The 26,791-nt window shown below is 41.6% G+C and overlaps 1 protein-coding gene across 5 annotated transcripts in view; it reads left to right on the top strand.

Moving 5' to 3' along the window:
• The window catches only part of PCYT1B (phosphate cytidylyltransferase 1B, choline), a 129,516-nt gene that overhangs the window by 49,411 nt on the left and 53,314 nt on the right, over positions 1-26,791 (top strand). For 4 of the 5 annotated variants that reach the window (XM_072744504.1, XM_072744503.1, XM_025997432.2 and 1 more), the window contains exons 2-3: positions 5,231-5,330; positions 17,004-17,120. In XM_072744504.1, coding sequence (XP_072600605.1) covers positions 5,231-5,330; positions 17,004-17,120 — 217 coding nt within the window. Of the gene's footprint in view, positions 1-4,290; positions 4,743-5,230; positions 5,331-17,003; positions 17,121-26,791 lie in introns of those variants that run through there. The other variant, XM_025997433.2, reaches the window with a different exon arrangement.

Raw genomic sequence — 26,791 nt, 5'->3', positions numbered from 1 at the left:
AGCTGTGGCTTGCCAGTAACTAACTATATGTCACTCATCTGACCTACTACACCAAATCTGGGTGAAAAATATGGTCACATCCTTTGGTTTTCTTTTCTTTTTAAAATATTTTATTTATTCATGAGAGACACAGAAAGAGAGGCAGAGACGTAGGCAGAGGGAGAAGCAGGCTCCATGTGGGGATCTTGATGCAGGACTCGATCCTAGGACCCTGGGATCATGCTCTGAGCCAAAGGCAGATGCTTTGAGCCACCCAGGCATCCCTCTTTTTTCTTAAAAAAAAATTTTTATTTGACAGAGAAGGAGAGAGAGAGAGAGAGAGCATGAGTGTGCAAGCCCAGGGATCACGAGAGGGAGAAACAGGTTCCCCACAGAGCAGGGAGCTCAATGTAGGGCTCAATCCCAGGACCCCAGGATCATGACCTGAGCCAAAGGCAGACACTTAACCTACTGAGCCACCCAGGTGCCCCTCCTTCTCTAATTACCAGGAAGTCCATGTCTCCTTTTCAAGGCCCCTCTATCCTAATTGTCTAAGAATACTTTGAGTTTCCTCAGTTCAAAGGGAACCAGAAAGGTAACTGAGTCTGAGGGATGTAACGCTGCTGTTACTTCCTGCTGCCATTTGGTGTCTCTGTTGAAGATAGATTCTGTATAGTTCATTGGAGATAGATCTCAGAGCTGTAAAAATAAATGAGCTAATAAAGTGCTTAGGGTGTAGATGGCTATATGGTACTGCATAGGCCCTCAAAGATTTAATTATGTTACATTATTGAGCATCAGTTTTATGTGTTATTTAGGGCCTAGACCCAGAGGATCCCTGGAACCATCCCAGGTCTGGCAAATGGTAAGGAAGAGATGGGGGTGTGGGGCCTCTACAAGCTGATATGTATATATATATCTATAGACCTATATCTATATGTATAGATATACATAGATAGCTAGGTAGAGATACCTAGAGATATATCTTTCTATGTATCTCTGTGTGTTTTTTTTAAGATTTTATTTATTTATTCATGAGAGACAGAGAGAGAGAGAGAGAGAGAGAGAGAGAGAGGGAGGCAGAGACACAGGCAGAGGGAGAAGCAGGCTTCATGCAGGGAGCCTGACACAGGACTCGATCCCAGGTCTCCAGGATAACGCCCTGGGCTGAAGGCAGATGCTAAACCGCTGAGCCACCCAGGTGTCCCTGTGTATATGTTTCTATAGATCTATCTCTATATCTATAGCTCAGAGTCCAGGTTGGACCAGCCCCCTGCCTCTCTCTGGAGCTTCTGGTTATCTTACTCCCATTTTCCTGCAGTTGGTTTGCCCCTTGTAGGTGGCGGGGACAGAACCTGAGTAGCTTAAGATTTCGTGTAAATCAAATGATTTGTTCTGGTTCAGAGAAGGAATTCTGGGGTGTTTGAGAAAATATTGGTTGAAGCCACAGGGCTGGTTGTTGGTAGCTGGGCCTTAACCAAGGTCTTCCTGAATATAGAGCTTGCCTCTAAACTGAGGGGGTAATCTGCCTCATTTTGGAAGGCAATGTTTTGGCAATGTTCAAGGCTGTGGCTCATTAATATCTGGATTCTCCTCATTCCAAGCATAGTGCCTTGTACATACCGAGGAATACCCCTTCTCCGTGTCAACTGCTGTTAAATATGATCACATGTTCCCAAGCACACATGTATACATGTGTGCACATATGCACATGCAAGCTCATTTATGAACTCTGTTTGCCTTCCTTCTCTTTGCTTCTTTCTTTTTCCTGCTTCTAGGCTACGATAATTCAGAAAAATATACAGAGTGCATATAAACCTTTTTCTTTACTTTTGAGTAACTATCATTGTTTTACAACTTTTTCTGTCTCTGCTTTAATTACCAGGCTTCACACTCTCTAGAACACACCTTTCTTGGAAAATGACAACACCTTATTTTTTTAATAAACTTTGCAACTGGCACATAAAAAGTCTGTCAAAAAAAAAAAAAAAAAGATTCACTGTCCGTGTATATTAAAGGTTAATGAATCATAAAATCTAACCCCATTTGCCAATCCATTTACCTATTTAGGTTGTATCCTAAAAGTTCATTCACAAGTCAATTTGCTTTGTTTTTAGGGGGAACTACATTGTCTATTATATAGTATTATATATAATAATACATACTAATAGTAATAATGGCCACAATTGATTACCAGGTACTTTACATACAGTATTTTGTTGTTTCACAGCAACCCTGCATGATAGGTACCCATTTTACAGATGAAACTGAACTTCATCTAAGGAACATCCATCCATCCATCTATCTATTTATTTAGATTTATTTATTTTGGGGGGAGGGAGGAGGCGGCAGGGAAAGAGTGAGAGAATCTTAAGCAGACTCCCCTCTGAGTGGGGAGCCCAATGTAGGGTTCAATCTCACTACCCTGAGAACATGACCTGAGCTGAAATTAAGAGTCAGAAGCTCAACAGATTAAGCCACCCAAATGTCCCTTATTTTTAAAAAAGATCTATTTATTTTAGAGCATGTGCCCTTGAGCCCCCATGAGTGTGAGTTGGGGGAGGTGCAGAGGGAGAGAATCTTCAAGCAGACTCCCCACTGAGCAGGGAACCTGGCATGGGGCTCGATCCCATGAACTATGATGATGAGATCATGACCTGAGCTGAAATCAAGAGCTAGGCACCCCATGGAATGTCCTTTTAAAATTAGACAAAGTCAAATACATTTCTTGTCCTGCAGATAGCACCTGCTAAAGGGGCATAGACAGGCCACCCGTGGCCTCCCTCTCCATTCCTTGTCCTTTTACCAGCCACAGCCTGTGGGCCCCAAGTGGGTGTCTGATTCAATGGCAGCCCATTCTGGTTGTGGCCTGCTTTGAGAAGATGAGCTCAATCAGTCTGATTCTCCCTTAGGAATTTGAATGGGGAAACATGGAGAGAAGTAGTAAGTTGGTTGGAGCTGGGGCTGAAAGACTCAATTAGAAGTTGATGAGTATTGAGTGTTGGGAAGGGAAGCCAATTGTCACAGGTGAGCTGCTGGTTACAGGGGAGTAGAGGTAAGCAGAGACTTTACTGTAGTGGACAGATATAGGGTAAAGGGGAGTGGGACAGGAAGCATCAGGTGCAGAGAGCAAATAGGTGGGTGCAGAGCAGTCTGGAGCCAAGTGCTGTACCTTTTCTATCTCCCCCACCCCCACACACGATTTCTATGATTGTTGAACTATAAATTAATCCTTTACCTCTTGAGCTGTTTTGAATGAGTCTTGGTTCTTTTCAGTCAAAAGAGCCAACTTAGAATACACAGCCTGTAAGTACTGGCAAAGGGATGTGAGCTGCAGTTTGTGGCTACCGAGCCTCACTGTTACTGTCACTGCATCCCTTTGCTACATTACAGATGCTGCTCTGGCCCACGATGGCCCACGAGGTCACCTTACTGGACTGAAAAAGAACCAACAATGGACCCAAGTGTCCTGAACCCGCATCCCCAGTCTTGGTTTACTTTCAGAGCCCTGAACGGGAAGGTGGGGGTTAAGAACGTCTCAGGCAACTGGAAGGTCTCCAAACAAGCCTGGGGCAGGACTCCAGCTTCCAGGGCGGAAGGTGCTACAATGGGGAGAGGGGTGGGGGCAGGGCAAGGACTGCTGCTTGGCAGTGCAGAGGAGAACCAGGCTCTTCCAGGACTGGAACTGGTCTTCCCCCTACTTCAACCTCCGGGTCTCACTCAGATCGTGCCTGACGTACATTTGAATGAGTGAATGAGTGACTGATGCCCGAGCGAGTGAATACACGAGTGGCAGAAGTGGGTCACAGCCCCTGTTCAAACGTGTGGATCATTCTTCAGTTGTCTTCTTAAGCTAAGGAACTTTGTGTCTGTCTCTGAGAAACAACCCATGCACCAGTATGAGTACCGCGGACGGTTGACTGGTCGCCTTCAGCTTTAAAAATAGCCAAGACCAGGGGATCCCTGGGTGGCTCAGCGGTTTGGCGCCTGCCTTTGGCCCAGGGTGTGATCCTGGAGTCCAGGGATTGAGTCCTGCGTTGGGCTCCCTGCGTGGGGCCTGCTTCTCCTTCTGCCTGGGTCTCTGCCTCTCTCTCTCTCTATCATAAATAAATAAATCTTTAACAAAAAAAATAGCCAAGACAAGGGGATCCCTGGGTGGCTCAGCGGTCTTGTGTCTGCCTTCGGCCCAGGGCCTGATCTTGGAGTCCTGGGATCGAGTCCCGTGTCAGGCTCCCTGCATGGGGCCTGTTTCTGCCTCTCTTTCTCTCTCTCTGTCTCTCATGAATAAATAAATTTAAAAAAAAAATAGCCAAGACGATAGAGCGCCGACCAGGATAACACCAGAGCCCAGAGACGGCACACGGATGACCCCGGATTGCGTTGGCCCTGTTTACAAAAACACGGCTCCCTTTGTCTTGCTCTGGAGAGAGTGAGGTTTTCATTTTAAGAGGCTGACTTAAAGATGCGGAGCCACTTCCCGGGCAGGCTTCCAAGTGACTACATCCCTCTCCCGGCTGCCTGGGGCGGGGCCTCCAGCCGTCGGTGGCTCGGAGCTACCGCAGGAGCAGTTGGCTGCAGCCCGCCAGAGCCAGAACCGCCGTGTGCTTGGCCTTCCCAGGGGCACGGAGGACGGCTTCGGCCTTGCACTGAAGTGACGTCAGAGTTTGCGATTGGCCAGGCCGGGGTGTGTGTGTGAAATACAGGCGATGTCTGCCACACTTCTGAGTATGGCATTTCTTCCGGCCGAGTACCCCGGGCTGTGGGTAAGTGTAAATCTTTGCAGTCGGCCCTGGGTGGTTGTGAAACGTTCAAAGCCGAGCACTGGGACTCTCCAAGGGCATGACTTGGCATATTTTGTCATCCTGCTGGGCCTCAGTTGCCTTTTCTGTGAAATAGGGAGGGTGTCCTCCTGTGTTACGGGAGGATAGAAGAATTTAAGCCATCAGAGGCTGTGGTGGGGCCGAGAAGAGCTAACCTGTCCAGAGTACCTCCTCTGGTACCTGGCCTATAGGAGACAGTGAGGCACTCTCATCGTTTCTGAGCATCAGTCAAAAAAAAAAAAAAAAAAAAAGGTTTCGGTAACCATGTCCCTGTTTTTATTTCTAACAGCATAATATTTCTCTGGAAGATGCAGTGGATATATTCTGCTTCTTGATCGTACCTGTGTGGCCATAGAAATAAGGCTTCAGGGGAAGTTAGTGCCAAAGGAAAGTTTGTCAGACTATATTCCCTTTCTCTTTTTCCCTTCTAGACCCTGACTGCACCTGCCCCATTTGCAGATGAAACCAGCTGCCAGTGCCAAGCACCCCACGAGAAACTGACCATTGCTCAGGCCCGCTTAGGAACACCAGGTGAGGCTGTACTTCTTGTTCCCCGAAAGGGCTCTGTCCTGACATTTAAAATAGCAGAGAGGCCCACCATTACTTGAGCGGGCCTTGCTTTTGATCGGAGAGTTGAATTGAGAGATTTATAGCACAGTGCGAGAGGGATAAACCCCTGCCCTGATAAGCTCGACCAACCAAACTAAGCAAGTGAAAGAACAGGGATCGGAGCCGCAGCTCTGCCATCATTCTGCAGCTTTGTGCAAGTCATGAGAACGATCTCAATCTGTTTCCTCTTGAGCAAGCAGGGACACTGACACCTGCCTGCTTCACAAGGTTTTGGGGGTGACAAGATTTGGTTAAAAACACCAGAGCCCTGTTTAAACTGTGAAGACTTATCCAAACCTAAGCTATTACAGTTATTGCCATTTTTAAAAGACTGTTTTTAAGCTGTTTCTCCCGGTGTGCCTTAAAGAGCCTGGGCTCTGCGCTGGGAGTGTGTTGATTCATTAACTCCTTTATACCAGAGACGGATATGGAAGAGATTGAGAAACCATCCGGAGAGTTCAGGCATACCTCGTTTCATTGCGCTTCGCTTGAGTGTGCTTTGCAGATGCTGCATTTTTTACAAATTGAAGGTTTGTGGTAACTCTGTGTTGGACAAGTAAATGGGCACTATTTTCCCAACAGTATTTGCTTATTTTGCTTCTCTGTCACATTCTGGTCATTCTTGCAATAGTTCAAACTTTTTCATTGTTCTCTTTGTTATGGTGACCTGTGATCAGTGATTATGATTCACTGGAAGGTCAGATGACAGCCTTTTTTACTATAAAGTGTTATTTTAAGGCAAATACATTGCTTTTTTTCAAGATATGCCATTGCATGCTTAATAGACTACAGTACAGTGTAAACATAACTTTTTAAAAGAAGTAATCTCTACCTCCAACCTGGGGCTTGAACTTTAAACCCCTGAGATCAAGAGTTGAGTGCTCTACTAATTGAGCCAGTCATGTGCCCCTAAACATAAGTTTTATATGCCCTGGGAAACCAAAAAATTTACTTGACTCGCTTTATTGTGGTATTTGCTCATTCGTAGTGGTCTAGAACTGAGCCTGCAATGTCTCCAAGGTAACACCTATAATTAAAGAGACAACTTGGTGTGAAATGAAACCCCCAAATAATATGCATGTGTGTGCTTAAGGGTTCAACCTTGCCACACAGATAAGTGAAAGTTTGAAGGAGGGCAGATTCACTTGTCCTGGAACAGTCAGGCAAGACTATGTAGCTGACCTGAATTGGTGGTCTGGGGAGAAGTAAGATTTGGACAAGGTGGGCAGCAAACAGGGGGGTATTCCAGGCTAGTGGGACAGAAGTGAAGGCACAGAGCTAGCCACGTGGGAGTGCATGAGTGGCACTCCTGGTGTTTCGGCTGGAGTGCAAACTAAGATTAGTTGAGCAGCTCAGCTTTGAGACATTGAAGACATTGAAGATAGCTCGGTTTCCACTCACCATGGCAAAAAGCAAACATCCCAGGCCTAAGAGAATCTGTGGGACAAAGGACAGTTTGCTTAGTAATAATGGGTATTAAGTGCCTACAATTGCTAAGTTATTTATTTTTTTAAAGATTTTATTTATTTATTTGAAAGACAGAGAGGGAGAGCCCAGAAGGAAAAGCAGACTCCTCACTGAGCAGGGAGCCCAATGCGGGGCTCCATCCTAGGATCCTGAGTCACGACCTGAGCCAAAGGCAGATGCTTAGCCGACTGAGCCACCCAGGCATCCCTACTAAGTTCTTTAGATGGATCCTGTTACTTCACTCTACAACTGTCTGTGGTTAGTACTTAAGAGTATTTCCCAGATGAGAGAATGAAGGCTTTAGAGAAGCCACAAATCTCCCAAGGTTATTGAGTGAGCAGCTGCCAGTGATCCTCACGCTGGAGGTTATCAGAATCACTTGGAGGGCTCATTAAACTAGATGGTTGGGCCTCACCCTTGAGTTTTTGGTTCAGTCCACATGGGGTGGGGCCTAGTCATCTGCCTCTCTAGATGAGTTCCCAGGTGCTGCTGCTACAAGGGGATCCACTTGAGGCCACTGGTGGGTGGTCAAGCTGGGATTTGACATCAAACCTGTTTGTGTTCAAGCTTGATCCTTCAACCATGACACTCTGCTTCCTTTTGAAGCCTTTTTTACTATATACGCTTCAAGAGAGTAAGGTGAGGAGGGGAGAGCAGGCAAAGGCAAGAAGAGGCTTGGGGAGGCAGCTCTGAGCAGCTAAACCAGTTGTTCCTAGACTTAAGTGTGCAACGAATCACCTGGTAAGCTTATTAAAGAAGCAGGTTTCCTGAGGCACCCGGGTGGCTCAGTCAGTTTAGCATCTGCCTTCAGCTCAGGTTGTGGACTCAGGGTGCTGGGATCGAGCCCCACATTGGGCTCTCTGCTCAGGAGGGAGCCTCCTTCTCCCTCTCTCCTTTACCCCCCTGCTTGTGCTCTCTCTCTCTCAAATAAATAATAATCTTTTAAAGAAGCAACAGATTTCCTGCTCTCTCCTACCCCTGAATCTGAGATGGGGCCCAGACACTTGTATTTTATAACTAATAGCCAGTTGATTGTGAACTTGGTGGTCTATAGACCATACACTGTTCTCTACTGACCCAAGCAATAAATCCAAAAGCTGCAATGGAAGTCCAGGTAGTTATGAAAGAACTAATTTAAAGTTAAAGATTGAGCTTCAGGCCACCAAAGAAGATGACCCTACCTTTCTAGGGAAATGGAAGTAGAACGTACTCTGCATCTGCTAGGTGCTGCATGCTGTACTCCATCTCATTTGGTCTTTGCATTTGACAGTAAAAACTGTCAGATGGGTAATACTGTGTCCTTCCTTGAGGACTTGGAGAACGGAAAAGTAGTTTGTCAGATGTCCTAGCTGACTGGGTAGAGCTAGGATTCGCCAAGCCCTTTTTACCTCAAATCTCTGCTATGTTCACCCATACAAAAGGCTGCCCTGTGCAGCCCAGGCCACAGCTGACCATGGAGCTCAGTGAAAACAGGCTTTGAACTGGAGGGTGGAAGGGGTATGAACAAGACACACACAGTGGCTGTGACCTTCTATAGCAATAGGGTGGTCCGTCTTGCTCACTGTGGTTTCACCAGCACCTAGCAGCATTCTGGTCAAATACTGTGTGCTCAGTAAATATTTTGTGATTGACTGAGAGAATGACTGAGTGAATGAATGGAAGTTTGGGACAAGAGGAGGAGCTTGCCCTCTGGAAATAAAATCGGAGGGTTGGGTGTGATGCTCTGAGCTAGCATCAAGCTGATTGGGTGAGATTGGGCACCTGTACATTGTCTAACCACCAAGCGGTTTAAACCCTGAGAACCAAATTAGAATGAGATGGTGGTGCATTTTGAAATAGCTATGTCGTGGGCTCTGTGGAACATGGGTCACCACAGGAGGAGTGCGATGGAGCAAAGGTGAGCTTTTCATACTAGAAGAGAAAGTCTCCTGTTATCTCATGTGATGACCCTGGGAAATTATGCAAGAGAATTTGTGATGTTGAGGGACACCTGGCTGGCAGAGGCAGGAGGGACACATTTTTGTTAGAAATTCCTTTATTGGGGTGCCCGGGTGGCTCAGTTGGTTAAGCGTCTGCCTTCAGCTCATGTCATGATCTTGGGGTCCTAAGATTGAGCCTTGCGTTGGGCTCCCTGCTCAGCGAGGAGTCTGCCTCTCTCTCTACTTCCACCCCTTCCCCTGGCTTGTGCTCTCTCTCTCGAATAAATGAATAAAATCTTTAAAAAATTAAAAAAAAAGAAATTCCTTCATTTAGAATGTCTAGCATCCATATTAAAATATGGCAAGATGTTCTTTGATTACCTAGAAGGCACATGATAGTTTCATTTAAAAATTTTATTTATTTATTATTTGAGAGAGAGAGCGCGCATGAGCAGGGGGGAGGGGCAGAGGAAGAGGGAGATGCAGACTCCCTCTGAACAGGGAGCCTGATGTGGGGCTCCATCCCAGGACCCCGAGATCATGACCAGAGCCGATGGCAGATGCTTAACTGACCAAGCCACCCAGGCACCCGGCACATGATAGTTTTAGACCACACTCTGATAATCATTGTTTTATTAGAGTAGTGGTCCTCTGAGCGACGTAGAATCCTCTGCATTGTTAAAGCAGACTTCACCCACAAAGTGTCTGATGGAGTAGGTCTGGGGTGGGCTGGAGAATGTGCATCTCTAACAAGTTCCCTGCTGATGCTGCCTGTCTTAGGACCTCACCGCCAGAACCACTGATGAAGAGTAACCGTTGGTAATGGTCGGAGAGAATGACAGGGAGATTATCCAAATATAATTGTTGGAACATTGTGCTGTTAGTAGAAAACAAAAAAAAATCATTGCTTTTTTGGAGCGTTTGGTAATTTTCAAGACTACTAAGCAATTACCTTTTTGTGGTGCTGTCTTGAGTGTTCCATCAAAGAGACAAAACAGACATAATTTTGGGGTTTATAATGTACTTCATGTTTATAGTTATAACTGAAGTCTTTATCTCCTTTCACTGGCCCTATTCTATGACTTAGTACAATTGTCTACAGTATGTTTTGCAATTGTGGGTCTGCCCAAACAGGGGCTGGCATATAAATTCTAAAAGAATTTAGGATGATAAACTCTGCTCATTGCTCTTAGCTCCTGGACGTTCTCTGTGAGCCACAAGAGGAAAGAACACAGTAGAGCAATTGGAATTGTCAACTTTGATCATAGCTCAACTAGTCCAGCTGTGGAACTACGACCATGCAAGGTTTCATATATATCTGGGGACTGAGAATCACTCCTCCTCTGTCTTCAGATAAAAGAAAAGTCCAAGTGGTTATTTCGTAGGTTCCTTTTTATTACAGCTGCCTTTTTTCTTAAAAGCTAATTCAGTTCTAATTGCCTATTTTCTTTCTCAAAGGGAGATTTGTATTGTTTCATTTCCATGGTGCGTAGAGTTTGCCAAATTCATTTTTCAAGAGCTACCTCAATGAATTTTGCCTTATTTGTGTGCACCTGTACTATACTTTTCTTTAAATATACCTTTTTTTTTTTTTTTAATTTACGATAGTCACACAGAGAGAGAGAGGAGAGAGAGGCAGAGACATAGGCAGAGGGAAAAGCAGGCTCCATGCACCGGGAGCCTGACGTGGGATTTGATCCCGGGTCTCCAGGATCGCGGCCTGGGCCAAAGGCAGGCGCTAAACCCCTGCACCACCCAGGGATCCCTAAATATACCCTTTTTAAAGAAGAGTTATTTGAGAGAGATAGAGAGAGTGTGCACATGAGTGTGAGCAAGCACAAGTGAGAGGGGCAGAGGGAGAGGGAGTGAGAATCTGAGGCAGACTTGGTACTGAGTGCGGAGCCTGAAGTGGGACTCGATCTTTCGACCCTTAGATCACAACCTGAGCTGAAACTGCGAGTCAGACACTTAACCAGCTATGCTGCACGGGCACCCCTAAAAATACTTCTTTAAAATTTAAATTTAATGTATTTAAAAAACTAACATCAACCACTATCAGTAAATGTTGGCTATAAGTAGAAGGAAATTATAAAGTTTATATAAAGCTATAAAGTATGTATTAGATCTTTAAAGGTTAATTTTTATGTCACCCTTTTTGCAGATCAGTTGTGCACAAAACAATACTAGTTATCATAAGTAGTGGGTGTTTAGTACTAATCTCTTTTTTAAAAGAACTTATATTGAAATGTAGGTTTCTAGAAGGCACCATGAGTTAAAAGAAAGGGCAGTGATGTTTGGTTTGTACTCAAATTTCATCGTAGTTGGGTTGCATGATATTGGGTAAGCCGCTTAACCAGGCTGAGCTTCCATTGCCCCTCTATGAAATAAGGATACTAAGTCCATTCTCCTGCATACATTACAGAGCTGATGCAAAGGTTAAGTGAAAGATACGTGCTTTGTAAACCATATAGACTTTTTAAGCACTGTTTAAATGTAGGGTAATAGCCATAATCAAAAATGAATAGGGGCACCTGAGTGGCTGAGTCGGTGAAGTGTCTGCCTTCAGCTCAGGTCATGATCCTGGGGGCCTGGGACGTAGGCCCACATCGGGTTCCCTGCTCAGTGGGGAGTCTGCTTCTCCCTCTGCCCCTCCCCTCCACTCGTGTTCTATCTTTGTCTCTCAAATAAATAAGTAAAATATTAAAAAAAAAAAGAATAATCCTTTGGTGGTTGCCTGAGTCTGAAGGAATACCAAGAAACGCCAGAACACAGCCCACAAAAACGTGAGTTTGGGTGTAATGCAGTTGGTGATTACCTCCTGTCTGGCCATGTGGCAGGTATATGTTTAACTTTTTAACTGACTGCCAAACTGCTCTCCAGAGTGATTGTATCATTTTACATTCCTACTGGCATTGTTTGAGAGTTCCGGTTGCTCTGTACCCACACCGATAATTGCTATGGTCAATATATTTTTAAATTCTTAGCCGTTCTAGGGGTATGAAGTAGTCTATCATTCTAGCTTGAATTTGCATTTCCCTGATAACTAATAATATTAAAGATCTTTTCATGAGCTTATTTGCCATCCATATATTTATTTTCTTTGGTGAAGTATCTGTTCAATTTTCTTGCCCTTTTTAAAACGAGGTATTTCTTATTATTGAGTTTTGACAGTTCTTTTGTATTCTAGATACAAGGCTTATATCAGATATATATTTTGCAAATATTTTTCTCCCTGTCTGACTTGCCTTTGTGTTTTTGTAAAAACGTCTTTTGAAGACATGAATTTGAAGTAAGGTCCTATTTATTTATTTATTTATTTATTTATTTATTTATTGGCTTTATTTGTCCTTTTGGGTCCTATTCAAGAGATTTTTTTTAATAAATTTATTTTTTATTGGTGTTCAATTTACCAACAGGTTTTTAAAAAAGATTTTATTCATTCATGAGAGAGAGACACACACACACAGAGGCAGAGACACAGGCAGAGGGAGAAGCAGGCTCCATGCAGGGAGCCTGACGTGGGACTCGATCCTGGAACCCCAGGATCATGCCCTGGGCTGAGGCAGCGCTAAACCGCTGAGCTACCTGGGCTGCCCTATTCAAGAATTTTTTTTTAAGATTTTATTTATTTATTCATGTGAGACACACACACAGAGAGGGAGAGGCAGAGACACAGGCAGAGGGAGAAGCAGGCTCCACGCAGGGAGCCCGACGCGGGACCCAATCCCGGGTCTCCAGGATCAGGCCCTGGGCTGAAGGCAGTGCTAAACCACTGAGCCACCAGGGCTGCCCCTATTCAAGAAATTTTTAAAAAAGATTTTACTTATTTATTTGACAGAAAGAGAGCATGAGTGGGCAGGAGGGGCAGAGGGAGAGGGAGAAGCAGACTCCTCACTGCGCAGGGAGGCCAGCAGGGAGCCCAGCTCGGGGCTGGATCCCAGGACCCTGAGATCATGACCTGAGCCGAAGTCAGACATTTAACAGACTGAGCCACCGGAGTGCCCCCTATTGACAAAATTTTTGCCAAACCCACAGTCACTAAGATGAGACAGTCAGAAGAGACAGTCACTAAGTCCCGTTTTCTTGCAGGAGTTTCACAGCTTTAGTTCATACATTTAGATCTATGATCCATTTTGAGTTAGTTTTCATATATGGTGTGAGATGTGAGGCAAGCGTAGCCCCGTCACCGTTTCATTTGTTTGTAAGAGCTGAATAACTTACAAAAATTTGGAGTGTAAGATCCAGGAAGTTAAATAATCCAATTTTCCCGCAGTACTATACCACAATCATTATTTGTATCCATGATTCTTAAGCAAATATTCAGCATCATTTTGATGTTATGTGTAATTAATTATATTGAAATTATTTGTAACATGGCAATCAACATATGCTATACAGATAGGCATTTTACCAGAATATAACATTTATCTGATAAACCTTACTCTTCCATTCAGGATAAACAAGAATTTATTTGAAATACTTCTAAAAATTTGAGTCTGTGGGCAGAAAATTTATAATGCTATTGTATTCATTTTCTAGGCTGCATAACATACTGCAGTGGAATTAGTGGCTTAAAACAATGCAGATTAATTATGTCATAATTTCTGTGGGCCAGGAGCCTGGTTTAGCTGAGTCCTCTGCTCAGGCTCCCACAAGGTTGCATTTAAGGTGTCACCCAGGGATCATTTTCTCATCTGGAAGCTTGATGGTGATAGATCCGTTTCCAAGCTCACTCTGGTTGTTTCCTTGGAACCATAAGACCAAAGATCTAGCTTTTTGCTGGTTGTGAGTCAGATGCCACCCTCAGCCCCTAGGAGTCACCTGCCATTCCTGGCCATGTGGTCCTCTGACAACATGATAGCTTGCTTCTTCAAAGCCACCAAGAGAGAAAGAGTGAGTCTGCTAGCAGTATGGAATCTTAGATAGTGTACCATAATCATGGGAATGCCATCCATCATCTTTGCCATATTCAACTGGTTAGAAATAAGTCACAGGTCCCGCTCATATTTCAAAGGGCGGAGATGACACAAAGGTATGAACAGCAGGTGGCAGGGACCCCTGGAAGCCACCGTAAGGTTTTCTCCCACACGGCCATGGAAGAGCTGGGCTCCCACTTGGGATCATTGCCAACCCCCCTCCCCTCCGCAGCTGCACAGGCCAGTGGTTCCCAGCATAGATGCTCTGGAGAATGCCCAAATGCCTAAAAGGACATCTAGAAAAATCTGAAACAAAAGATTAAGTCAAATAAACATACAAGCTTAAAAAAAAGCCACACTCTTGAAACCAGTTTATTGTAGAGAATTTCAAACATACATAAAAGTAGAACCTTCATGTGTGTGTCATCTATACCTACCACCCACCAACCCATGCTGGTCTCACCCCATGCATGCCCCCATCCACTTTCCCTTCTTTACTTATTTGAAACAAAGTCTGGGGCTCCTGGGTGGCTCAGTGGTTGAACATCTGTCTTTGGCTCAGGTCATGATCCTGGGGTCCTGGGATCGAGTCTTGCATTGGGCTCCCTGCAGGGAGTCTGCTTCTCCTCTCTGCCTCTCTCTGTATCTCTCATGAATAAATAAATAAAATATTAAAAAAGAAAGTCCTGGGCTTCCTATCATTGCATCCAGAAACGTTTCTATATAAATGTCTTAAAAAACTAGTTTGGTTTTTTTTTAAGATTTTATTTATTCATGAAAGAAACATGCACACACAGGCAGAGACACAAGCAGAGAGAGAAGTAGGCTCCATGCAGGGAGCCTGATATGGGTCTTGATCATGGGATCACACCCCAGACCAAAGGCAGGCACTTAACTGCTGAGCCACCCAGGTGTCCTGAAAAAAAAAAAAAAAACCTAGTTTATTAAAAAAGACTTTATTTATTTGCAAGAGAGAGACTGCATGTGTGCATACAAGCAAGGGGGAGGGGCAGAGGGAAAGGGAGAAGCAGGCCCCCCACTGGGCAGGGAGCCCAATCTCAGGACCCTGAGATCATGACCTGAGCCTAAGGCAGATGCTTAACCAACTGAGCTACCCTTAAAAACTAGTTTTTATTTATTTATTTTAGGATTTTTAAATTTTTATTTATTCATGAGAGACAGAGGCAGAGACCTAAGCAGAAGGAGAAGCAGGCTCCCCATGGGGAGCCTGATGCAGGACTCCATCCCAGGACCCCAGGATCACGACCTGAGCCGAAGGCAGATGCTCAAGCACTAACCACCCAGGTGTCCCCAAAAACCAGTTTTTAAAAACATAACCATTATACCATTATTTTACCTAAAAATTAACAGTAATTCTTTAATATCACCAAATATTCAGTGTTCCAATTTCCAATTGTCTTATGTCTTCATTTACTGACAGTTTAAACTTAAATCCAAATAATGTCTCTACTTTCAATATGTTGATAAGTCTTTTAAATCTCTAATCTGCAGGCCTACTTCCATTTTTCTTTGTCTTTTTTTTTCTTGAAGTACTCATTTGTGGAAGAGATTGGTTTTTGGTGGGTTTTTTTTTTTTTTTGGGTCCTGCACAGTTTCCCAGTCTAGAAGTTGCTGACACACTACAGTTTTAAAAAGTGAGCTTATTGCAAAATCAACTCCACAAATACTCTTCAAAGATTTACTAAATGGTCTTTTTCTCAGTAATTATGTCATCTTTCTTTACTTTTCTTTCCTCCCTGCTTCCTGAATTCATTTATCTTGATCACCTCTGAATCAATAACAAAAAGTTTTTGCAAAACTGCCATCTGCTTTCCCCTGGGATTTATATCTTAAAACAAATTTTCCTCAATTGAATTCAAATTGAATAAGAGCATTGAAACCAAGGATCCCTCATTAGACAGTTTGTTATTTCAAAGCATTTTCTATTTACCATGCCTTATTTAGAATCCAGTATAATCCTGTGAAGGCAATTCTGTTTGTTCAAAATGGTGTATAATTGGGAATAATTGCAATTCCCTATCTGACATAAAGTCTCCCGAGTTTTTTTTATTAGAGAAATTTAATTTATTAGAAACATTGTACCATCTGAATCTATTAATGTAACATTTCTTTTAATTTATATTCCAAATTAGGTTGTACTACATCAAGAAATAATCACAATTTTAAATCCATCTTAAAAATCATTCGCCAGAAGTTTGCACTGATTTCTTTTTTAAATTTATATTGATAAAAGCATTATAATACATGCATATACTGGAAAAAGTCAGTAAGACTCTTGTACTTATAAAAAAAAAAAACAAAACCTCAACAACTCAACAATCCTTTTCCCTACCTGTCCTAACCCCAGACCTTGCTTCCTCTAGACAATCAGCATTTGACAATCAACTTTCTTTTTTTAAAAAAAAAAAAAATTAGTTATTCATGAGAGAGACACACAGAGAGAGGCAGAGACATAGGTAGAGAGAGAAGCAGGCTCCCCACAAGGAGCCCGATGTGGGATCCCAGATCCCGGGATCATGACCTGAGCCAAAGGCAGATGCTCAACCACTGAGCTACCCAGGCGTCCCAGCTTCCTTTTTAAAAAAATGTTATTTATTTATTCATGAGAGAGACACACAGAAGAGAGGCAGAGACATAGGCAGAGGGAGAAGTAGGCTCCCTGCAGGGAGCCCGATGTGGGACTCGATCCCGGACCCTGGGATCACACCCTAAGCTGAAGACAGATTCTCAACCACTGAGCCACCCAAGAGTCCCAAAAATCGCCCTGGCGTCGGGAGGAGAGGCGCTCACGCGGAGCGCGAGCAGGCGCCCTGGGGAGCGGGGCTCGGGAGGCCTCCCGCCGGCCCGCCCAGTCAGGACTGCGGCCCTTTGCCTTTCCATCCGGCTCTTCGCTCTCTCCCGGCCCGAGGCTCCCGGGCCGACCTCCCGGGCCGACCGTGCCAACCCTGCGGCTCTGCCGGCCCAGGCCCCTGAGGCGCGGCGCTGGGTGAGGCGAGCTCCGTGGCGCCGCGCGTTTGTCTCTGCTGCTGCCTTGAAATGTGCGTTCTGGGGCGGGGGGGGGGGGGGGGGTCTTAATTCTCTGTTTCTACTCCACTCTGGCTTCGTCAGAAGAACCTCCTTGTAAAAGTAATTTCGCGCACGCGTGAGAGACCGCTGGCACATAGCCATGGTGTTTGACCCAGGGCAGCTTCCTGCCACCGAGGACGGAGCGACCAGGTCACTGGGCTTCCTTCCTCCGCAGTCCCGCTGATGCCACTCTGTTTCTTCCACAGTTGACAGGCCCGTCAGAGTGTACGCGGATGGAATATTTGACCTCTTCCATTCCGGTCACGCAAGGGCACTCATGCAAGCAAAAACACTGTTTCCCAACAGCTACTTGTTGGTTGGAGGTAAGAACTGCATTTTCTCTTTGTCTAGAAAATTCCCGGATGATGCGCTTTCTGGAAAGGACCCCTCTCAGAGTCCCATTATTAAAATCTCACAGGGTTGTTACTCCCACTGCTCACCTGTTGCCGCCTGGAATGGAATGTGACATCCAAAAAGCCATAGGGGATTCCGTCATGGGATTATACGCACCGATTCCCAGAGAGAGACGGGCCAGTAATGCCACCAAGGGCAACGGCTTCATGTTTTCCGTTAATGCCTTTCTTCTTGTGATTGAGGCATGATCACATTTGTGTTTCTAAAATTTTCTGGAGGGTTAGGAGAAAAACGATATTATTTTGATTTCAAGTCCTAGAGAGCTGAGGAGCTTAAGGATGATTAAGGGCAAACGAGGTCATTGTCTATTCCCTCTGTGTGGCCCACGGCACTTAGGCTGTGGCTGCGCTAACCTAAAGTAGTGGCTCACAATGACCCTAATTAATGGGGCTTACGAGTGTGTGTTAAAGAAAGGGAGATTTATATCCCTGGGTAATTTTGGTTCACGGTGAAGGAAATGGCTTACTTCATACGCTTGTGGAGGAAGGGTGGTTAGATGCAGACAGAAATTTTCATCCTCCGGAAGGCCTACGGATTTCAATGTAGGTAGATAGTACCTGTGTAGGGAGACCTGTATCTGACCTCTGTAGCTTCTGGAAGCACCGTAGCCCTTCGTCGTGATCAGTTTTTGTGCCATTAGGTGAACTAGGCACTGTCAACCCTTAAACCTTTACTGTGAGGAAAAAGCTGCTGGTAAGAGACCATGTCTCAATTTTTACAATATTTTGTTACGTTCTGTGAGTTTAAGACTACTTTTTGGATAATTGAGAGGCACCTTTCTACAGATTTTACTGAGGATGGTGACTGCGTGGTTAATTGAATGGAGTTCTTTCCAGAAGAAAGAGATGATAAAAGGCAATGATTACTGGACACATCACACAGACGGAACCCAAGGCAGGCAGAAAGCCCAACTGTTGTCCATTTCTTTTTATCTTGAGTGGAAAACCATTTCTGAAAGGAGCACTACCACCTGGAGTGTGGACTGAGCTGCTGAGGCCCTGGGGAGACCGCTGCAGTGTTTTGGTGACCCAAGTTTGGAGGTGGTTTGATGTGGGTCACACTTAGGAACACTCGCCATGGCTCTGAGTGATTACATTAAAGGTGGTACCAGGGGCATGGCATTGGAGCTCAGTGACCATGAGTGGCATTGCTGTGGCAAATGTGTTTTGATAAAATTGCAGACAAGAGAAAGTACAGTCTTCCTTCAAGGTATGTAGTAGTTACCTTCCTCTAAAATCCAGCATCTCACAGCTATTCCAGAAATACTATGTGATTAGATGTAAAACAAAGTTAGGTTCTAGACTAAAATGATTTAGGGGATCCCTGGGTGGCGCAGCGGTTTGGCGCCTGCCTTTGGCTCAGGGTGCGATCCTGGAGACCCGGGATCGAGTCCCACATCGGGCTCCCGGTGCATGGAGCCTGCTTCTCCCTCTGCCTGTGTCTCTGCCTCTCTCTCTCTCTCTTTGACTATCATAAATAAATAAAAAAATTAAAAAAAAATAATTAGACTAAAATGATTTAAAACAATTGTGCAGGTGTGCTATGGCAAAAATCCTGCATATTGTGGCAAAAAAATCTCCAATGAAGCTGCCCCCGTACCTTGAAAGATGTTTAGCATCATTGGCACCCTTCCCACTAAGTGCTAGTAGCTGCTTCCATTCAGTGTGACAACTAAAGATGCCCCACAAATTTCCAGAAATGCTTCCTAGGGGATAATGAGGCCCCTGTCAAAAACCATTGTTTTAGATTAAGAGTTTTCAAACTTTGATCCCCACAATCCCTAAAAAGAATTTCGAAATAACTGTATATACCTTTTTTCAATTTTTTAGGTTGACACCTCAAATTTTGTATTCTGTAAAAGATGTACTTTCTTTAATATTATAAATATTGACATTTTAAAAATTCAATATACTTTTTAAGGGAAGTTTTATGTTCACAGCAGAACTGAGGAAAAAATGCAGAGAATTCCCATACACCCAAACATACACAGCCCCCCTCATCATCAACATCCCCCACCAGAGTGATACATTGGTTACAGTCCATGAGCCTGCACTGACACGTCATCACCACCCAGGAGTCCATACTTTATGCTAGACTTTGCTCTCACTGTTGCACATTCTGTGTGTGGGTTTTGGCAAATGTATAATGCCATGTGTCCACTATTGTAATATTGTACAAAATTAATTTTACTGCCTTAAAAATTCTCTGCACTCTGCCTATTCATCCACCTCTCCTCCAGCCCATGGCAACCACTTAGCTTCTTTACCATCTCTATAGTTTTTTTTACAGAATGCCATTTAATGGAAATTTTATAGTACGTGCGTACCTTTTTCAGATTGGCTTTTTCGCTTAGTAATACTTATTCAAGGCTCCTCCATACTTTTCATGGCTTGCTAGTTCACTTTGTAGTCTTGGTGTATCAGACTGGATGGACCACGGTTCATCCATTTCTTACTGAAGGACACCTGGGTGCTCCCAAGATTTGGCAATTATGAATAAAGTTGCTATAAACATCCATGTGCAAATTTTTATGTGGACGTAGGTTTTTCAACTCCTTTGGGACCAACTAAGGAGCATGATTGCTGGATTGTATGTTAAGAGTATGTTAAGTTCTGAGGCTTCTGGGTGGCTCAGTCAGTTAAGCGTCCGACTCTTGGTTTTGCCTCAGGTCATGATCTCAGGGTGGTGAGATTGAGCCCCGAGTTGGGCTCCGTGATCAGCGCAGAGTTTGCTTGAGGCTGTCTACCTTTCCCTTCCACTTGCATGTGTATGCGCTTGCTCTCTCTCTCTCTCTCTCAAATAAATAAATAAATAAATAAATAAAAATAAAATCTTTATAAAAAGAGTATGTTTTTTGCAAAACTACCAAATACATAAATAAATAAATAAAATATTTATAAAGAGTATGTTTTGTATGAAACTGCCAAACTGTTCCACAAGTGGCTGTACCACCTTGCATTTCCTACAGCCGTGCATGAGAATTCCTTTTTTAAAAATTTAATTAATTTATTTATTCATGAGAGACACAGGGTGAGAGAAAAGGAGAGACACAGGCAGAAGGAGAACCAGGCTCCATGCAGGGAGCCTGACGAGCATGAGAGTTCCTGATGTTCCATATCCTCACCGGCATTTGGTGCTGTCAGTATTTTGCATTTTGGCTTTTGTAATAGGTATACAGTGGTATTTCATTGTTCTCTTATTTTGCAATTCCCTGGTGACATAAGCTGTTGAACATTTTTTCATATGCTTACTTGCCATCTCTGTATCATCTTTGGTGAGGTATGTGTTCAGATCTTTTGTCATTTTTTAAATCTGTTTGTTCATTTTCTTATTGTTGGGCTTTAAGTGTTCCTCGTATAGTTCGCATGTTCTCATAACAGCCCTTTATCTCTTCTATCTTTTTCAAGTATTTTTGCCCAGCCAATGGTTTGTCTTCTCATTTCCTTGACATTGCCTTTCACAGAGCCACAGTTATTAATTTTAACTCAGTACAGTTTATCGATTGTGTCTTTGATGGTCTGTGTGTTGTATCTAAAAATCACTGCCTACCTACCCAAGGTCATCTAGGTTTTCTCCTAGGAGTTTTATACTTCTGTGTTTTACATTTAAACCTATGGTCCATTTTGAGTTAATTTTTGTGAAGAGTATAAGATTTGTGTCTAGAGTAAATATTTTTTCTGCATGTGGATGTCCAGGTTTTTTTTAAACATCATTTGTTGAATAGACTGTTTTTGCTATATTGTCTTGTCTGTGCTCCTTTGTGAGAGATCAGTTGACTATATTTGTGTGAGTCTATTTCCAGACTCTCTTTTCTGTTCCATTGATCTGTTTGTCCATTCTTTTACCAGTTCTATACCTTCTTGATTACTTTAGCTTTATAGTAAGTACTGAAGTTGGGTAGTGTGAGTCTTCAAGTTTGTCAACTTCTCCAATATTAATTTGGCTGTTCTGGGTCTTTTGCCTCTCCATATAAACTTTAGCATCAGTTTATCAATAGCCACAAAATAAGTTGCTGATGTTTTTATTGGAATTGCATTGAATCTATAGATGCATTGACATCTCGACAATACTGAGTTTTCCTGTTCATAAGCATAGAATATTTCTCCATTTATTATGTTCTTCGATATCTTTCATCAGAGTTTTGTAGTTTTCTTCATATAGGTCTTGTACATATTTTGTTAGATTTATGCCTAAGTATTTCATTTTGGGAAGGGGAAGTGCTAGCATAAACAGTAACACATTTTTAATTTCAAAACTCACTTGTTCATTGCTAGTATGTAGGAAGGTGATTGACTTTTATGTAACAAACTTGTATATCCTGCAACCTTGCTATAGTTGATTATTAGTTCTAGGGGATTTTTTTTGGTAAATTCTTCCAAATTTTCTACATAGGTGGTCATGTCATCTGTGAACAAAAACAGTTGTATTTCTTCCTTCTCAGTTTGTATACTTTTTATTTCCTTTTCTTGGCTTATTGCACTAGCTAGGATTTCCAGTATAATGTTGAAAAGCAGTGACAAGAGGGGATATTGTTGTCTTGTTCCTGATCTTAGTGGGAAAACTTCAACTTTCTCTCCAGTGTGATGGTAGCTGTAGGGTTTTTTGTAGATAGTGTTTATCAAGTTGACTAAGTTCCTCTCTATTCCATTTTCTGAGAGTATTTATCATGAAGGAGTATTGGATTTTATCAAATGCCTTTTCTGCATCTATTGGTGAGATCTTGTGATTTTCCTCTTTACCTTGTTGATGTGATGGATTACATTAATTGATTTTCAAATGTTGAACCAGCCTTGCATACCTGAGATAAATCCCACTTGGTCATGGTATATAATTCTTTTTATACATTGATAAGTTTGATGTATGAATATTTTATTGAAGAGTTTTGCATCCATGTTCATGAGAGAACTTGGTCTGAGTTTTTTTCTTACAATGTCTTTTTTTTTAATTTTGGTATTAAGGTAATGCTGGCCTCATAGAATGAATTAGGAGGTATTCCTTCTGCTTCTGTCTTCCGGAAGAGATTGTAGAGAATTGGTATAGTTTCTTCCTTAAATGTTTGGTAGAATTCACCAGTGAACTCATCTGGGCCTGATGTTTTCTCTTTTAATAGAAGGCTATTAGATATTCATTCAATTTCTTTAGTAGACATAGGCCTATTCAGATTGTCTATGTTTTCTAGTGTAAGTTTTGACAGCTTGTGTCTTTCATGGAATTGGTCCATTTTGTGTAAGTTACCAAATTATGGAGTTGCTCATAATGTTCCTTATTATCCTTTTTATGTCCCTGAGATCACAATAATGTCCCCTCTTAAATGTCCTATATTAATAATTTGCATATTTTCTCTTTTTTTTCTTAGCTTAACTAGAGGCTTATAAATTTTATTGATCTTTTTAAAGAATCAGCTTTTGGGTTCATTGATTTTTTTTTTTCTCTATTGGATTCTTATTTTCAATTTCATTAGTTTCTCTTCTGATTTTTTAAAATATTTTATTTATTTATTCATGAGAGACACAGACTGAGAGAGAGGCAGAGACACAGGCAGAGGGAGAAGCAGGCTCCATGCAGGGAGCCCGACGTGGGACCCGATCCCGGGACCCCAGGATCACACCCCGGACTGAAGGCAGGCACCAAACCGCCGAGCCACCTAGGGATCCCCTCTCTTCTGATTTTTATTATTTCTTCTGCTGACTCTGGGTTTAATTTGCTCTTCTTTTTCTAGTTTTCTAAGGTGGAAGCTTAGATTATTGACTTGAGATATTTAGACTTTTTAGATTTTCTTTTATTTTTCCAATATATGCATTTAATGCTACAAATCTCCCATTAAGCTGTTTTCCCTGCATTCAGACATTTTGATAAGCTGTATTTTTATTTTAATTTACTTTAAAATATTTAAATATTTCTGTTGAAATTTTTTTTTTTACTGATGTGTTATTTAGAAGTATGTTGCTTAATCTCCAAGTATTTGGGGATTTTCCAGGTATCTTTCTGTTTTCGGTGCCTAGTTTAATTCTCTTGCAGTCTGAGAACAGACATCGTATGATTTCTATTCTTCTAAATGTGTTATGGTCTGTTTTATGGCCCAGAATGTTGTCTGTCTTGGTGAATGCTTCATCTGAGCTTGAGAAAGTTGTGTGTTCTGCTGTGGTTGGATAAACTAGTCAGTAGATGTCAATTATATCCAGCTGACTGATGGTGCTGTTGAGTTCATCTATGTCCTTGTTCATTTTTTGTCTGCTAGGTGTTAAAGCTTCCAATTCTTATACTGGATTTATCTATTTCTCTTGCAGTTCGGTCAGTTTTTGCATCGTATATTTTGATTCTCCGTTTTTAGGCACATATACATACATCAAGGATTGCTATGTCTTCGTGGAGTATTGACCCTTTTATAATTATGTAATGCCCCTCTATTCTTGATAACTTTCCTTGTTCTAGAGTCTACTCTCTCTGAAATTAATGTACCTGCTTCCGTTCTCAATCCCTTTTAATGTATATATGTTTACATATTTAAAGTGGGTTTTTTGTAGACAGCATACAGTTGGGTCTTGTTTTTTGATCCACAATCTCTGTCATATAATTGATTAAATCTAGACAATATGTGTTCCAAGTGATTATTGATATAGTTGGTTTAATATATACCATTTTTTTCTGTTGCCTTTGTGTTTTGTTCCTACTCATATCTTTCACACTTTTTTTTTACCTTTTGTGGTTTTAATTTAGCATTTTATATGATTCCATTCCCCCCTCCCTTTCTTAGCATATATACTTTTTTTTCACTTTTTTAGTGGTTGCCTAAGAGTTCATAATATACATTCTAAACTAATCCAAGTCCACTTTCAAACAACACTATACTAGTACTGCAAGTATCTTATAAAAACAAAATATTTCTTATTCCTCCCTCCTACCCCTTGTATCATTGTGGTCATTCATTCATAATTGAATATATTGTTGCTGTTACTATTTTGAACAAACTGTTCATCTGTTAGATGAATTAAGAATAAGAGAAATAAAATGTTTTTTCTTATCTTACTCATTCTTGAATGCTTCTCCTTTCTTTATATAGATTTGAATTTCTGACCCATCATTTTCCTTCTCCCTAAAAAAACCTTTTTTTTAAAGAAGAAAATTTAAAAATATTTCTTGCAAGGCACATCTACTGGAAAGAAATTCTCTCATTTTTTGTTTGTTGGTTGAGGTCTTTATTCTTCCTTTTTGAAGGATAATTTACAGGGTACAGTAATCTAGGTTGGTAGGGGTTTTTTTCCTCTCAACACTATTTCCCTCCATTCTCTTCTTTCTCACATTGTTTCTGTGGAGACATCCATTGTATTTTTTTATCCTTGCTCCTCTATAGATAAGCTGCTTTTATCCTCTGGATTCTCCTGAAATTTTTTTCCTTTGGGATTTTTCCTTTTTTAGTATTCTCTAACATTTAAATGTGATGAATGGGATTTTATGATTTGTGGATGAATATATTATTGCTAGAATGAGACAGGGTTTAATATAGATTTTATTCTTATTTTTCCTTATTATAGATATAAGCGCCAAATATTTTGTTTACACAAAAAATATTTAGATGGAAATGGAAGTTTGTTATAGTGAAATAGAAGTTTCTTATAGTTATAAGCCACTCAGTCTTTGAACTCTTGAGTTATTTGCCATGTATCACAAAAATAATTTATTGTTGTCAACAAAATAATTTTAATGGTCTATCAAGTGGCAGTTTATTAAGGTCCTCTTTTCCAATTTGATGCAAGTAATAGTTTAGAAATGACTTGACCTGCAAGATTTGTTTCCAAGCTGTTAGAATCATTTGCTTGCTTGCTTTCTGGGAGGTATAACAAAAAGGCTTCACCAAGGCTTACCAAATGATTCCTAATTGTAACCCTTACTCTTTCACTTGAAAGCAAATTGCTTACGCAGAAATACTTAGAAAGGGTTGGGGAAATAAAAATATTGGTAATTTCATCATACCTTTGTCAATCCAATAATTTTTGATAAAATGGTTTTATCATTTTCTTAAAACTTAAAAAAAATGAAATCTTAGGGCTGCCATTTTTGCTTACTAACTCTGCAGAATATACCACCTAACCTAATTGGCAAAGGTAGTCCTCGCTGTCAAATCTGCTAAAAAACCTGGAGAAAAAGTCTTTCCAATTCAAATATGTTAATGTATTTCAGGAAACCTTATAAAAACCGCTGAGAAATACATTATAGAATGCATTGTATGAAATAGAATGAGTCAAGATTAAAGTTATGTAGCTGTAAGTTACAAACAAGACAATAAATCATTATTCTTAATTTATAGTAATGCAATATAAATTATAGGTAAAATAGTACCATATTTATAAGGAGAGGCATATAATAAAAGAACATGTTATTTCTTCTCTAAATATTGATTGGTGTGTGTGTGTGTGTGTGTGTGGTTAAACTCTGGTGTTTGGGGATCCCTGGGTGGCTCAGTGGTTTGGTGCCTGCCTTCGGCTCAGGGCGTGATCCTGGAGTCCCGGGATCGAGTCCCACATCGGGCTCCCTGCATGGAGCCTGCTTCTCTCTCTGCCTGCCTCTCTCTCTCTCTCTCTCTCTCTCTGTCTCATGAATAAATAAATAAAACCTTAAAAAAATAAACTCTGGTCTTTGGCTTTTGGGGAAAATTAAATAAAATATAAAAATCAGAAATGACTCACTTATCTTTATTAGATACCATGGGTATGCTTCCCCTGTGTATTTAATAATAGAAAAGGGAATATACTACTAAAAAAATAATTTGGCAGTAGATATTTTGTGTTAGGAGGAGATAGAAAATAATACACATTTTAGAAGAGGAAATAGGATAAGGATTATCTATAAATAGAGTTTTATAGTGTGATATAAAATACATTTTAATTTCTTTTTAAAATGATGCATATGAAATCTGAAAAAAAGATGTAAATGTTTTATCCACGTTTTTATTCCAGTGTATTTTGAGAAAATTGATAATTCTAGAAAATATTCCAGTTACATTTCTAGGATGCAGTGGTATCCGCCTATACAGCTTTGCCGTATTGAGATGATTTTAAAGTGAATAGCTGGGGAAAATGCTTACTCTTAGCCAAAAGAGAAAATGCATTTCTAGGATTCAATATGAGTATTGAGAATAGCTGGAAAAATGCTTACCCTTAACTACATGAAAAAGCCATTTTTAGCATTCAATATTTCTTTCCATTGCTCCTTTTGCTTTGAATTCCTGGGCCTTATCCCTCAAGATCCTTGTGTCCTTTGACAATAGGTGGGAGAATGAAAAGGCACAGTTGTTAGGCAACAATTTGCATTATTCCCCACTCTACCATAATTGGTTTGCAGCACCTGGCTTTACCTATAACAGAAATGTTTGTAAGACGGGAGGCTCTTAGAGGTGTATGGTGTTTGCAGTAGTCATTAAGCAAGATTTCCCTTTGGTTTGGCCTGAAGCCTTAACCCCCTGCCCTTGCAGTGCAGCACAGTAAGATTTGGATGATGTCTTTCTTTTGCATAGTGGAGTAAGGGTAATTTTGGACAAAGAGGCTTTCTCTGGACCATTACTTTTAGGAAAGGGTACCTTTGG

The sequence above is a fragment of the Vulpes vulpes genome, chromosome X (assembly GCF_048418805.1).
Source record: "Vulpes vulpes isolate BD-2025 chromosome X, VulVul3, whole genome shotgun sequence".
Taxonomy (NCBI): Eukaryota; Metazoa; Chordata; class Mammalia; order Carnivora; family Canidae; genus Vulpes; species Vulpes vulpes.
This window is presented reverse-complemented; position numbering and strand designations above follow the sequence as displayed.